This window comes from Musca domestica, unplaced genomic scaffold (genome assembly GCF_030504385.1).
Source record: "Musca domestica strain aabys unplaced genomic scaffold, Musca_domestica.polishedcontigs.V.1.1 37, whole genome shotgun sequence".
Classification (NCBI taxonomy): Eukaryota; Metazoa; Arthropoda; class Insecta; order Diptera; family Muscidae; genus Musca; species Musca domestica.
In genome coordinates, this window is record NW_026712321.1 from 3,487,679 (window position 1) to 3,502,860 (window position 15,182).

The following is a 15,182-nucleotide window of genomic DNA, read 5'->3' on the forward strand; positions in this document are numbered from 1 at the left end:
ACTGCTTTGTCTATGTGTTGGTTTTGCCATTCAAAGGACTCCACAAAAATGAAATGAATCCAAAGAATTATGACATAATTAAAATTTAAGCCATCGATTAGAGCAACAGCAGCATCAAAATGAAGTGTAAATAGTCAAACATCTAAAATGTTGACAGAGTCGTTGTCGTTGTCCTTGTGTTTTTTTTTTTTCTCTCCACAAATTTGCAATTAATTTGAAAGGAAATTTTTGAGAGAATTTAAATAAGGATTTACACAGGGATTAAGCATGCATTTTATTTTCGTATAAATATCAATAAAGAGGGATAAAAGGATACTAATTGAAGTTTGAATTGGAGGGTGAGATAGAAAAGTGGGTTTATGAGGAAGTTAATGAAAAGGATGATTTAAAAAGAAGTCCTGTAAGAAAAACTGCATTGGAATTTTTACAAAATTTAGGACCTTTCACAACTTAAAATCATAAGCTGCGGATGTCTTGAAAAATTTTTTGATAGTTTCTATAAAAAAAGTATTTAAAAATTCCCAATTGTTGCCTTGATAGTCCTTCTTTAAAAAATCGACGTTTTTAGCCTTGATTGTCCTTCAAAAAAATTCTTTAAAAAATCCATGTTCGTGACCTTGATTGTCCTTCAGAAAATTCTTTAAAAATTTCACGTTTATAGCCTTGAATGTCCTTTAGAAAATTTTTTAAAAAAAATCCAAGTTTATAGCCTTGATAGGCCTTCAGAAAAATTCTTAAAAAATCTTGTTTATGGTTTTGTTGTTCCTTCAGAAATATTCCTTAAAAAATCCCCGTTTATAGCCTTGATTGTCCTTCAGAAAAATTCTTAAAAAAATCCACGTTAATAGCCTTGATTGTCCTTCAGAAAAATTCTTAAAAAATCCACGTTTATAGCCTTCAATGTCCTTTGGAAAAGATCTTAAAAAAATTCCTCGTTTATAGGCTCGATTATCCTTCAGAAAAATTGTTTAAAAAATCCACGTTTATAGTATTCAATGTCCTTTGGAAAAGATCTTAAAAAAATTCCTTGTTTATAGGCTCGATTATCCTTCAGAAAAATTGTTTAAAAAATCCACGTTTATGGCCATGAATGTCCTTTAGAAAAAATCTTTTAAAAATCCACATTTATAGACTTCATGGTCCTTCAGAAAAATTCTTTAAAAAATTCACATTTATAGCCTTCAATGTCCTTCAGAAAAATTCTTTAAAAAATCCACGTTTGTAGCCTTGATTGTCCTTCAGAAAAATTCTTTAAAAAATCCACGTTTATAGCCTTGAATGTCCTTCAGAAAAATTCTTTAAAAAATCCACGTTTATAGCCTTAATTGTCCTTCAGAAAAATTCTTTAAAAAATCCACGTTTATAGCCTTGATTGTCTTTCAGAAAATTTCTTTAAAAAATCCACGTTTATAGCCTTGATTGTCCTCCAGAACAATTCTTGAAAAACATCCCCGTTTATAGCCTTGTTTGTCCTTCAGAAAAATTCTTGAAAAACATCCCCGTTTATAGCCTTGTTTGTCCTTCAGAAAAATTCGTTAAAAAATCCACGTTTATAGCCTTGATTGTCCTTCGAAAAAATTCTTTAAAAAATCCACGTTTATAGCCTTGATTGTCCTTCAGAAAAATTCTTTAAAAAATCCACGTTTATAGCCTTGATTGTCCTTCAGAAAAATTCTTTAAAAAATCCACGTTTATAGCCTTCATTGTCCTTCAGAAAAAATTCTTTAAAAAATCCACGTTTATAGCCTTCATGGTCCTTCAGAAAATTCTTTAAAAAAAATCCGCGTATCTAGCCTTGATGGTCCTTCGAAAAAATTCTTTAAAAAATCCACGTTTATAGCCTTGATTGTCCTTCGAAAAAATTCTTTAAAAAATCCACGTTTATAGCCTTGATTGTCCTTCAGAAAAATTCTTTAAAAAATCCACGTTTATAGCCTTGATTGTCCTTCAGAAAAATTCTTAAAAAAATCCACGTTTATAGCCTTGGTTGTCCTTCAGAAAAATTCTTTAAAAAATCCACGTTTATAGCCTTCATGGTCCTTTAGAAAAATTCTTTAAAAAATCCACGTTTATAGCCTTGATTGTCCTTCAGAAATATTCCTTAAAAAATCCACGTTTATAGGCTTGATTGTCCTTCAGAAAAGTTCTTTAAAAAAATCCACGTTTATAGCCTTGATTGTCCTTCCGAAAAATTCTTTAAAAAATCCACGTTTATAGCCTTGATTGTCCTTCAGAAAAATTCTTTAAAAAATCTACGTTTATAGCCTTGATTGTCCTTCAGAAAAATTCTTTAAAAAATCCACGTTTATAGCCTTGATTGTCCTTCAGAAAAATTCTTTAAAAAATCCACGTTTATAGCCTTGATTGTCCTTCAGAAAAATTCTTTAAAAAATCCACGTTTATAGCCTTGATTGTCCTTCAGAAAAATTCTTTAAAAAATCCACGTTTATAGCCTTGATTGTCCTTCAGAAAAATTCTTTAAAAAATCCACGTTTATAGCCTTGATTGTCCTTCAGAAAAATTCTTTAAAAAATCCACGTTTATAGCCTTGATTGTCCTTCAGAAAAATTCTTTAAAAAAATCCTCGTTTATAGCCTTGATTGTCCTTCAGAAAAATTCTTTAAAAAATCCACGTTTATAGCCTTGATTGTCCTTCAGAAAAATTCTTTAAAAAATCCACGTTTATAGCCTTGATTGTCCTTCAGAAAAATTCTTTAAAAAATCCACGTTTATAGCCTTGATTGTCCTTCAGAAAAATTCTTTATAAAATCCACGTTTATAGCCTTGATTGTCCTTCAGAAAAATTCTTTAAAAAATCCACGTTTATAGCCTTGATTGTCCTTCAGAAAAATTCTTAAAAAATCCTCGTTTATAGGCTCGATTATCCTTCAGAAAATTTCTTTAAAAAATCCACGTTTATAGCCTTGATTGTCCTTCAGAAAAATTCTTTAAAAAATCCACGTTTATAGCCTTGATTGTCCTTCAGAAAAATTCTTTGAAAAATCCACGTTTATAGCCTTGATTGTCCTTCAGAAAAATTCTTTAAAAAATCCACGTTTATAGCCTTGATTGTCCTTCAGAAAAATTCTTTAAAAAATCCACGTTTATAGCCATGATTGTCCTTCAGAAAAATTCTTCAAAAATCGATGTCCATGGCCTTGATTGTCCTTCAGAAAATTTCTTTAAAAAATCCACGCTTATAGCCTTGATTGTCCTTTAGAAAAATTCTTTAAAAAATCCACGTTTATAGCCTTGATAGTCCTTTAGATCCTTCTAAAAATGTAGTGTATTTTAATATTTAAAAATAATTAATTATTTATTTTGTATTCTTTGTAAATTTCATATTTAAATCCTTAATTTCTTTTATCACCAAAACAGGGCAACATATTGGAAAACAATATCACGGAAGGCATTATCGTGGCCAACCAGAGTCTGGTGTTGCAGAATGTCAGCCGGGCACGCAGTGGCATCTATACGTGTGTGGGTAATAATCGCGAGGGCGATGGTGAAAGCAATCCCGTGCATTTGGATATAAGATGTAAGTAGAAATCAATGAAAATTGGTGTATAAGGGGAACAAGGCGGAGAAAAGTTAAAACTTAAAATCCACCCAATTGATGGTAGTAGGATCCTTTTCATGATATGGAATAGCTTACATTTGATCCTAGTTAAAATTCGAATGGAAAAAAATTAAATTAGAAAATTTTCTTAAGACCTGTAGTCATTTTGGCCAAATGTAATGAAAAAGTAGAAGATCTGTAGATCTTCCTTAGGAGAACTTAAAGAACTACCGAGAGAGAGGTGCTCTGGAAGGGAATTTCTTACACATAAGCTGAAATGACACTTTGACCTTGGAGGTATTTTGGAAATCTGCTTTATTTAGAACCCTAGAGAGTACAAATTTCAAAAATGCCAGCAGTTCTTCTAAGACCAGAATTATTCTTTCCACAGGATACTTGAATATTTGATACCAACAAAATCCAGAAATATATTTTCGGTCTAGGAAATCTAAGGGACTTCAAAAAAAAAAAAAAAAAAAAAAAAAAAATTCTCAGCCTCTTACTTTATTCGAAGCCTCAATTTCGCGGATTTTGTAAAATTAATAACCTTATCCCATCTGGGCTTTAATTCTTAAATTATCGCCAAATTTATGAACAAAATAAAGCCTTCGCATAAAAATGCCTCACCGCCCTCCCCTTTCCCCTTCCCCTCAACACACAACATTTACAGTCTATTTAGTTTACAACGACACCGAACGGCACAAAGGACACAAAACATTCCAAGTCAGTTGTAAATAAACAGAAACACAGGAATCTTTTCGGTTGTGTTATTTTCTCGTATGTATGTGTGTATATCTGTGTGAGTGTGTGTGTGTTGTTATTTTAATTCATGCTTGGTTTACTACCGCTGACCATAATAGGCCACCGGTCCTCCCTTCTCCATCTCCTTCCCCTCAAAAAGGCAACAAAAGAAACTATGATATGTTCTCTATGAGATTATTTCCTTCCACCGAGCATTTCCCCCCGGCTCCAGCCACTCTCTCTCTCTCTCGGCCTCTTCCCCCTCCAAGGCCTTAGCCCCACACCAAATATAGTATATAAACCTGCAACAATGACGAGCAATTTGTTGGTCTGTCTACAATAAAACACCAAAAATGAACATTGCTATGTGGCCAGGACCACTAACACCAAAGTTGAGTTGAGTGAGAGAGTTGACCGACCACCACTCAACTATCACTCCGACCACAGGACCAAATGTGCAAACAACCATGAAACATGGAGCATTCATACACACACAAACACACAAACACATGGCCACACTATCGCCCAGGCAACAGAAGGACATTGTCAGGGTTCTCCATCATTGTCATGTTGTGTTGGTGTGTGTGTCGTATGATGGTGGTCGACTTGGCTGGCCAACGGCGAACATCAACAACAATCACCATATTCTGGGAATATTCATATGAGAATATGATATTCTCCTTGCATTGTTCTTAGGTGAGGCGGAATCAAGAGAGAGGGGCCACATGAGTGAGAGGAGAATGAAGCAATGTGTTGCCAACTGAGATCCCTAAAAGTATTATAATTTGCAGGGCTTTGGTGAGGACTTTTTGTACCAACATTTCTTGATGATGTTGTAAATTACATTGTGAGACGCCCACATGGGGAGGTGAAAGGCAAAAGAGGTTAAGTGACGAAATCTAAAGAGAGGAAAGAAAAAAAGTAAAAAAAAAAACTGGAAGTTCGGCCGGGCCGAACTTTGAATACCCTCCACCATTTGGAACGAATTTGGTAATTCTCAAAAACAAAAAAATCCGTTAAAAATTCTGTTAAAATCTTAAAAATACCGAACGTAGTCGTATATTAGGGTCCATACGACGACGTGGACCTGCATAGCCAAATTTTGTCACAAGCTATTGCAATATTCAAATGCGAAACTTGAAAAAATCTGGTTATAATATAGCTAAAATCATCAAAATACCGAATATAGGGAGGTACCATGGGGGTTATTAAACGTGGACCTGCACAGACAATTTTCTGTCATAGGCTGTAGTATCAATTATGAACCTCAAATACAATTTCGGTGAATAAATTCGTTAAAATCGTCAAAATACCAGATATCGGGAGGTACCGTTATATGGAGGATATACGAAGACGTGGACCTGGACAGACAATTTTCTGTCGTAGGGTGTAGTATCCATTACGAACTTCAAATACAAAAATTTAAATAATTCTCGTAAATAATATCGCTAAAACCATCAAAATACCGAATATCGGGAGGTACCGTAATATGGGGGCTCTACGAAGATGTGGACCTGTACAGACAATTTTCTGTCATAGGCTGTAGTATCCATTACGAACTTCAAATACAAGATTGGAAACAATTCCGGTGAATAAATTCGTTTAAATAATCAAAATACCGATTATCGGGAGGTACCGTAATATGGGGGCTCTACGAAGACGTGGACCTGAACAGAAAATTTTCTGTCATAGGCTGTAGTATCCATTACGAACTTCAAATATCAAATTTGAAATAATTCCGGTGAAAAAATTCGCTAAAATCTTCAAAATAACGAATATCGGGAGGTACCGTTATATGGGGGTTATACGAGGACGTGGACCAGCACAGACAATTTTCTGTCTTTAGCCGTAGTATCTATTACGAACTTTAAATACCAAAAGTTTTGAAACATCAACGTTTAGATTTGTTCGAATTGATCACCTTTGGCACGAATTGTGGCCTTCAAACGGCCAATGAAACCGTCACACGCTGCCCGAATGGTGTTCTGCGATATTTTGACCCATTCCCGGCGAAGCGCTTGCTTGAGGTGAACGACCCTTTGGTATGTCTTAGTGCCAACCTTGCTTTCCAAAATACTCCAGACACAATAGTCCAACGGATTGGTATCCGGAGATTTTAGTGGCCATTGTGCACTGGAAATGAAGCGAGGAACCTCAATTTGTAACCATTCTTGGGTGGCGGTGGCGAGTGCTGAGTGCGATGGTGCTGAGTCCTCCTGTTGGAATTTCCAAGGTCTGCGGCAATAATATTCGGCAAATTGCGGCGTTAATATTCGGCATTTATTCTGAAGGGGTAAAAGTGGAAACTTTTATTAAAAAAAATATCCTTAGATCCTTGGAAAAATATTAAAAAAATCCACGTTTGTTGCAGATCCTTGGAAAAATATTTTAAAAAATCCACGTTTGTTGCAGATCCTTGGAAAAATATTTTAAAAAATCCACGTTTGTTGCAGATCCTTGGAAAAATATTTTAAAAAATCCACGTTTGTTGCAGATCCTTGGAAAAATATTTTAAAAAATCCACGTTTGGAAAAATATTTTAAAAAATCCACGGTCTGCGGTCCTTAAAAAATTATTTAAAAAAAAAATCCACGTTTGTTGCAGATCCTTGGAAAAATATTTTAAAAAATCCAAGCTTGTTGCAGATCCTTGGAAAAATATTTTAAAAAATCCAAGTTTGTTGCAGATCCTTGGAAAAATATTTTAAAAAATTCACGTTTGTTGCAGATCCTTGGAAAAATATTTTAAAAAATCCACGTTTGTTGCAGATCCTTGGAAAAATATTTTAAAAAATCCACGTTTGTTGCAGATCCTTGGAAAAATATTTTAAAAAATCCACGTTTGTTGCAGATCCTTGGAAAAATATTTTAAAAAATCCACGTTTGTTGCAGATCCTTGGAAAAATATTTTAAAAAATCCACGTTTGTTGCAGATCCTTGGAAAAATATTTTAAAAAAAATCCACGTTTGTTGCAGATCCTTGGAAAAATATTTTAAAAAATCCACGGTCTGCGGTCCTTGAAAAATTATTTTAAAAAAATATACGTTTGTTGCAGATCCTTGGAAAAATATTTTAAAAAATCCAAGTTTGTTGCAGATCCTTGGAAAAATATTTTAAAAAATCCACGTTTGTTGCAGATCCTTGGAAAAATATTTTAAAAAATCCACGTTTGTTGCAGATCCTTGGAAAAATATTTTAAAAAATCCACGTTTGTTGCAGATCCTTGGAAAAATATTTTAAAAAATCCACGTTTGTTGCAGATCCTTGGAAAAATATTTTAAAAAATCCACGGTCTGCGGTCCTTAAAAAATTATTTAAAAAAAAATCCACGTTTGTTGCAGATCCTTGGAAAAATATTTTAAAAAATCCACGTTTGTTGCAGATCCTTGGAAAAATATTTTAAAAAATCCATGTTTGTTGCAGATCCTTGGAAAAATATTTTAAAAAATCCACGGTCTGCAGGTCCTTAAAAAATTATTTTAAAAAAATCCACGTTTGTTGCAGATCCTTGGAAAAATATTTTAAAAAATCCACGTTTGTTGCAGATCCTTGGAAAAATATTTTAAAAAATCCACGTTTGTTGCAGATCCGAGCGGAGAGCGTCGATCGGCTGTTATGGCGGCCCACACCATCACCATGGCCGGCGCTTGAGTTCTGATGGCCAACCGAATGTAAAATGTACTACATCTGGTACCATTTCGGTTACAGCTCAGACATTGAAATTTGGAGTGGGTATCTCGATTTAGGAGTAGAGTCGATGTTAGGAGGTACTATTTTCGAACACACAACACTTGGTGTTGTAGGGTAAAAATTTAAATTAAAATAAATTTCACAATACTTTTAATTTTGCGGCTTAGTCCCTTTTGCATTTTAACCCACCATCTCAACTCATAGCTTGACATAGGCTTTACAAAGTAGATCATTATGACGCTGCTCCTCCTTGACAATTGTGTTGGGCATTTTCAGGATTTTTCCTAGACGAAGGGATGTATCCTACGTAGGTAGAAGAAGAAGAAGAAGCAGAAAGATGGTTAGGAAGTAGAAGACGTAGATGTATACATAGATTTAGTGGCATGTTCCTGTGGGTTGTTACTGTGGTGACTTTGAAATTAAATGTTCCACATTCAACATATTTTTCATATTCAAATTCAAAAGGAACAGAGAGGCATAGTCCTTGCAGGGTGAAATGGTACAGGCTGAGATGTAGGGGTTCGTGGCGAATTTAAAAAAAAAATAATAATTTAAATAAAAATGTATAAAAAAGATAGGGAGTTATTGGAGAACAAAAGGCAAGTAAAAATTAAAAAAAAAAATTATCGAAGCTCATGAAGACCTTCCAAAAGACGACCACAAATATTTTCTTATAATTGACCATAAACGACCAATTTATAACCCATATGATTCTTAAGTTTTCCCTCGTTTTAGAATGAAAATGCATTTTTATACCCTCCACCATAGTATGGGTATGGATATTAAGTTTGTCATTCCGTTTGTAACACCTCGAAATATACATTTTAGACCCCACAAAGTATATACATATTCTTGATCAGCATAAAATTCTATGTCGATTTATCAAAGTCCGTCCGTCTGTCCGTCCGTGGAAATCACTCTAGCTTCCGAACGAAATGAAGTAGGTTGATAAAATTTTACTCAAATGTGTACCATGTCTGCAGGACTTTTGGAATTGAAAATGGGCCATGAAGGTCCACGTCTTCGGATAGGTCCCATATGTACCAGTACCTCCCGATATTCGGTATTTTGATGATTTTAGCTACATTATTTAGCGGAATTGTTTCAAATTTGGTATTTAAAGTTTTTCATAGATACTACAACATAAAACAGAAAATGGGCAATGTAGGTCCACGTCTTCGTATAGCCCCCATATAACGGTACCCCCCAATATTCGGTATTTTGATGATTTTAGCCACATTATTTACCGGAATGGTTTCAAATTTGGTATTTGAAGTTCGTAATGGATACTACATCCTAAGACAGAAAATAGGCCATGTAGTTCTACGTCTTCGTATAGCCCCCATGTAACGGTACCCCCCGATATTCGGTATTTTGTTAATTTTTGCCACATTATTTACCGGAACTATTTCAAATTTAGTATTTGAAGTTCGCAATGGATGCTACAGCCTATCACAGAAAATTGTCTGTGCAGGACCACGCCTTCGTATAGCCCCCATTTAACGGTACACCCCGATATTCGGTATTTTGATGATTTTAGCGACATTATTTACCGGATTTACTTCAATTTTGGTATTTGAAGTTCGTAACTGATACTACAGCCTATGACAGAAAATTGTCTGTGCAGGTCCACGTCTTCGTATAGCCCCCGTATTACGGTACCTCCCGATATTCGGTATTTTAATGATTTTAGGGACATTTTTCACTGGAATTGCTTCAATTTTGGTATTTGAAGTTCGTAACTGATACTACAGCCTATGACAGAAAATTGTCTGTACAGGTCCACGTCTTCGTATAGCCCCCATATTGCGGTACCTCCCGATATTCGGTATTCTAATGATTTTAGGGACATTTTTCACTGGAATTGCTTCAATTTTGGTATTTGAAGTTCGTAATAGATACTACATCCTAAGACAGAAAATATGTCATGTAGGTCTACGTCTTCGTACAGCCCCCATATTACGGTACCCCCCGATATTCGGTATTTTGATTATTTTAGCGAACATATTTACCAGAATTGTTTCAAATTTCGCTTTTGAAGTTCGTAATGGATACTACAGCCTATGACAGAAAATTGTCTGTGCAGGTCCACGTCTTCGTATAGCCCCCGTATAACGGTACACCCCTATATTCGGTATTTTGATGATTTTAGATTTTTTTTTGAAAATTGTTAAATTCTTACCAAATGGTGGAGGGTATTCAAAGTTCGGCCTGGCCGAACTTACAGCTTTTTTACTTGTTTTATTTAGAAAAAAATGTCCTTATTTTCCAAACTCATCCCTCAGTTATTACTTTGCAGGACAATATCTATTTTCCTTTCATTCATTTCATATTCCTTTCTTTCTCGCTTTCTCTTATCACCACAGTTGCACCTGTCTGCCGGCAAGGCCAACGCACCGTTTACAGCACCGGCCGTCAGGAGATGGCAAAGGTCGCCTGCGAAATTGATGCAAATCCACCGGAAGCCAACTACAGCTGGAAATTCAATGCAACACTTGGCGAAACAATCGATATACCGGCATCCCTGATAGCTGTCGATCGAGGACGGAGCGTGGCCCATTATACACCGATGACAGAGAATGTAAGTTAAACCAAATATGTGTTACGGGAGGGAGGGAGGGCGAAGAGGGGGTGATTGAAAGTGTGGCTGTGTGGCTTTGTAAGAATGACAGGACATGTAAACGGCAAAAAGCGATTAAAATTGTTTGCGTTTTTTGTTGGTGTTGTTGCTGTTGTTCCATTTGGCGGCTAGCATGCAGTGTAGATAGACAAGCGATATATAACTTCGTTCTAACCGGCATAAAGGACACACCGGTTCAGTCATTCATCTGCAACTTGGTCAGAAGACAGATTGATGAGTCTTCAATGTTTCATTTATGTCCTGAATACCTACGGGTGTAGGGCAGTGTGTGTGTGTGTGCGGGTGTACGTGGATGTTAGTCAGAGATAAACTACCTTTCCATTGCATGCAGGAAGTATAACATATTTGATCGGGGAAATTGAAACAAGCAGCTGAGATTTAACCAGGTTTGGAGAGGGAAGGGATGGGTGAGAAGAGGAGGTATGTGTCGAAGATAGAAGACAATGGTGTCCTAGCATTGTTCAGAGAATTCCTTTTGTTTTCTAATTTATGCTGCACCTGGGTAATAGGGATAATTGTGTCAAAGCTAGAATAGGAAATATTGGGGAAAGAGGTACCTTTTGGATTAACAAAAAAAAAATGTTTTGAAAAAAAATTCCGAGTAGCAACACATAGTGGATTTTTTTTCAAGATATCGTAATTTTTACAAGAAGCTTATTTCAAAAAATCAAGAGAAAGTGGATTTCTATGCAGGTATAGTCGACATCTTCGTATAGCACCCATATAACGATACCACCTGATATTCGGCATTTTGATGATTTTAGAGACATTATTTACCGAAATTATTTCAAATTTCGTATTTGACATTCGTATGGCTACTTCAGCCTATGATGGAAAATTTTCTATGCAGGCCCATGTCTTCTTATAGCCCCCACATAACGGTTACCTCCCGATATTTGGTATTTGGATGACTTTAGCGACATTATTAACCGGAATTGTTTCAAATTTCGATTTCAAAGTTCGTAATGGATACCACAATCTATAATGGAAAGTTGTATGTGCAGGTCCACGTTTTCTTATAGCCCCCACATAACGGTTACCACCCGATATTCGGTATTTTGATGATATTAGCGGCATTATTCACCGGAATTGTTTAAAATTTCGTATTTGAAGTTCGTAATGGGTACTACAATTTATGAGGGGAAACTGTCGATGTAGGTCCAGGTTCTCATATAGCCCCCATATAACGATACCTTCCGATATTCGGTATTTTGATGATTTTGGAGACATTATTCACCGGAATTGTTTCAATTTTCGTGTTTGAAGTTCGTAGTGGGTACTACAGTCTACGACGGAATATTGTGTATGCTTCGTATAGCCCCCATATAAGGTTTTTTTCACCTAAGCGGTATTTTTCGATAGAATTTATTTAAAATTGTTTAAGTTCCTTCCAAATGGTGGAGGGTATTACATATTCGGCTCGGTCGAATTTAGCAAATTCTTTACTTATTTCCTCTTCGAAAGATTTCCCCTAATTTCCGCTTTTTAAGCGGAACAAACAAAGGTATTCAATAGCATATCCAATTCAAAAATCCACGTTTATTGAAGGTTTTTTATTTTTTTCTAAGGCCACGTATTTTGAGGGTCTTTAAAAATTTTATACGTTTGCTAATAGTCCATAAAAATATAAATTTTTAAAACAATTCATGCAAACAATTAAACAATTCATGTTAAGTATCCTTAAAAATATATTTTTTTAATCCACGTTTGTTAAGTTTCCTTGGAAATATTTTTTAAATTCCAAGTTTGAATTGTTTAAAATAATTTCTAAAAAAAATAAAGACAATTTTTTTACAAAAAATCCACGTTTATTAAGGACTTTAGGGTTCTTAAAAACATTTTTTTGTTAAATCCACGTTCATGGATGGTCCCTGAATAAATATTTTTTTAAAATCGAATTTTTTTTTGTAGGACCTTAGAAACGTTTTTGTTTTAATCCACATTTGAAAAGTGTTTTAAACACGTTCGTTAAGGGTCCTTAAAAATATTTTTTTAAATCCAAGCTTTTTGAGGGTTTTTAAAAATATCTTTTTTATTAAATCAACGTTTATGGATGGTTCCTCAATAATTATTTTTTGAAATCTATTTTTTTTTTTTTGCAGGACATTAAAAAATATTTATTTAAGAATTCACGTTTGTTTAGGTTATTAAAAAATATTGTTTTAAAAAATCCCTTTTGTTAAGGAAGGTTTAAGAAAATCCACGTTTGTTAAGGGTCCTTAAAAATATATATTTTTTTAAAAAAAAGTTCGTTGAAGGTCCTTAAAAATACTAATTTTAAAAAAATTACCATTAATAAATGTTTTTACGTATATTTTTAGTAGAACCATAAAAAAATATTTTTTTTTAAGAATCCACGTTTGTTGGAGATCCCCGTTAATTACCTCGAAAAATATTCAAGTGTTCGAAGGCCCGTGGAAAAATATTTTGTAATAGCCTCTTTTTTTTTGAATTTTTAATCAAAAAAATTCTTTAACATTCACGCTTTTTTGACCCTTTAATATTTTTCTTTTTCTGTCTTTCGTTTTTATTTATTTATTTTTTTGATTATATAATTTTCATTAATATGGTCTCAAGAAAAATATGTTTCAAAAAATCCATGTCCTTTGGTTGTTGAAGAAATATTATTTAAAAAATCCTCTTCCCTTGGTCCTTGAAAAAAATATTATTTAAAAAAATCCACGTTCCTTTGGTCTTTCGAAAACATGGTATTTAAAAAATCAACGTTCCTTTGGTCCTTGGGAAAAATATTATTTAAAAAATCCTCTTCCCTTGGTCCTTGAAAAAAAAATACTATTTAAAAAATCAACGTCCTTTGGTTCATGAAGAAATATTATTTAAAAAATCCACGTTTCTTTGGTCCTTTCAAAATATTATTTAACAAACCATGTTCTTTGGTCCATGGAAAAAATGTTATTTAAAAAAATCCACGTTACATTGGACCTTAAAAAAATTATTTAAAAAATCCACGTTCCTTTGGTTCTCGAAAAAAATATTATTTAAAAAAATCCACGTTCTTTGGTCCTTGGAAAAAATATTATTCGAAAAATTAAAAAATATATTTCTTAAAGAATTCACCTTCCTTTGGTCTTTGGAAAACATGGTATTCAAAAAATCCACGTTCCGTTAGTTTCGGGAAAAATATTATTTAAAAAATCCATGTTCCTTTCGTCCTTGGAAAAATATTATTTCAAAAATTCATTTTTCTTTGGCCCTTAGAAAAATATTGTTTCAAAAATCAATGTTCCTTTGGTCCTTGGAAAAATATTATTTCAAAAATCCACGCTCCTTTGACCCTTGGGAAAAAATATTATTTAAAAAAATCCAAGTTCATTTTTCCCTAGAAAAAAATATTATATACAAAATTTATGATCCTTTTTTCCATTGGAAAAAAAAGTATTATTTAAGAACTTAACTTAAAAAATATATATTTTTTCAAAAATCCACTTTATTTGGTCTTTGGAAAAAATTATTTTAAAAATCCAATTTCCTTTTTCCCTAGAAAAAAATATTATTTAAAAAATCTTTGATCCTTTGGCCATTGAAAAAAATATTCTTTAAGAACCTCACTTACCTATAATCCATTAAAAAAATATTATTAAAAAAATCCACATTAATTTAGCCCTTGGAAAAAAAATATTTAAAAAAATCCACGTTTATATGGCTCTTGGAAAAAAATATTAGTTAAAAAATGCAAATTCCTTAGGTCCTTGGAAAAAAAAAATTATTTAAAAAAATAAACGTTCCTTTGATCTTTGGAAAAAAATATTGTTTAAAAAATTCACGTTCCTTTGTTCCTTGAAAAAAATGTTGTTATTTATTATGTTATTTAAAAAATCCAAATTCCTGTGAACCATGGAAAAAATGTTATTTAAAAAATCGACGATCCTTTGGTCCTAGAAAAAAATATTATTTAAAAAATCCACGTTCCTTTGGTTCTTGGAAAAAATATTATTTGAAAAATCCAAGTTACTTTGTTCCTTGCCCTTTGAAAAAATATTATTTAAAAAATCCACGTTACTTTGGGTCTTTAAAAAAATTATTTTAAAAATCCACGTTATTTTTGCTCTTGCAAAAAAAATTCATTTAAAAAATCCCCATATTATTGGTCCTTTGAAAAAAATATTATTTAAATAATCCTTGTTCTTTTGGTCCTCGGAAATATATTATTTAAAAAATCCACGATCAGTTGGTCCTTGGAAAAAATATGATTTAAAAAATCCACGTTCCTGATGCTGTTACGAGGCTGAGCAATTTCTGTCAATTTGTTGGACGTCACTTAAATATATTTTATAATAATCCACGTTTGTTAGAGTTCTTTTTTATATTCTAAATCATTATTCCGATCCCTAAAAATTATTTTTTAAATGCACTTTTAGTTGAAAAATCAGCAAAAATATTTTTTAAACCACATTTTTCCTGCTCTTCCATTTTCTCTTTCACATTTTTGTTTTCCATTTTTTTTTTTTTTTTTGGTTCCCTTCAACACACCTCCAAATTTTAATTGCCACCCCCCTTCACATTAATTATCACAATCTACCAAATAGATTT

The 15,182-nt window shown here is 33.3% G+C and overlaps 1 protein-coding gene across 4 annotated transcripts in view; it reads left to right on the forward strand.

Moving 5' to 3' along the window:
- LOC101891049 (hemicentin-1) overlaps positions 1-15,182 on the forward strand; it is a 364,516-nt gene that overhangs the window by 320,537 nt on the left and 28,797 nt on the right. For all 4 annotated transcript variants that reach the window (XM_020035593.2, XM_020035595.2, XM_020035594.2 and 1 more), the window contains 2 exons: positions 3,379-3,538; positions 10,357-10,571. In XM_020035593.2, the coding sequence (XP_019891152.1) occupies positions 3,379-3,538; positions 10,357-10,571 (375 nt within the window). The remainder of the gene's footprint in view (positions 1-3,378; positions 3,539-10,356; positions 10,572-15,182) is intronic.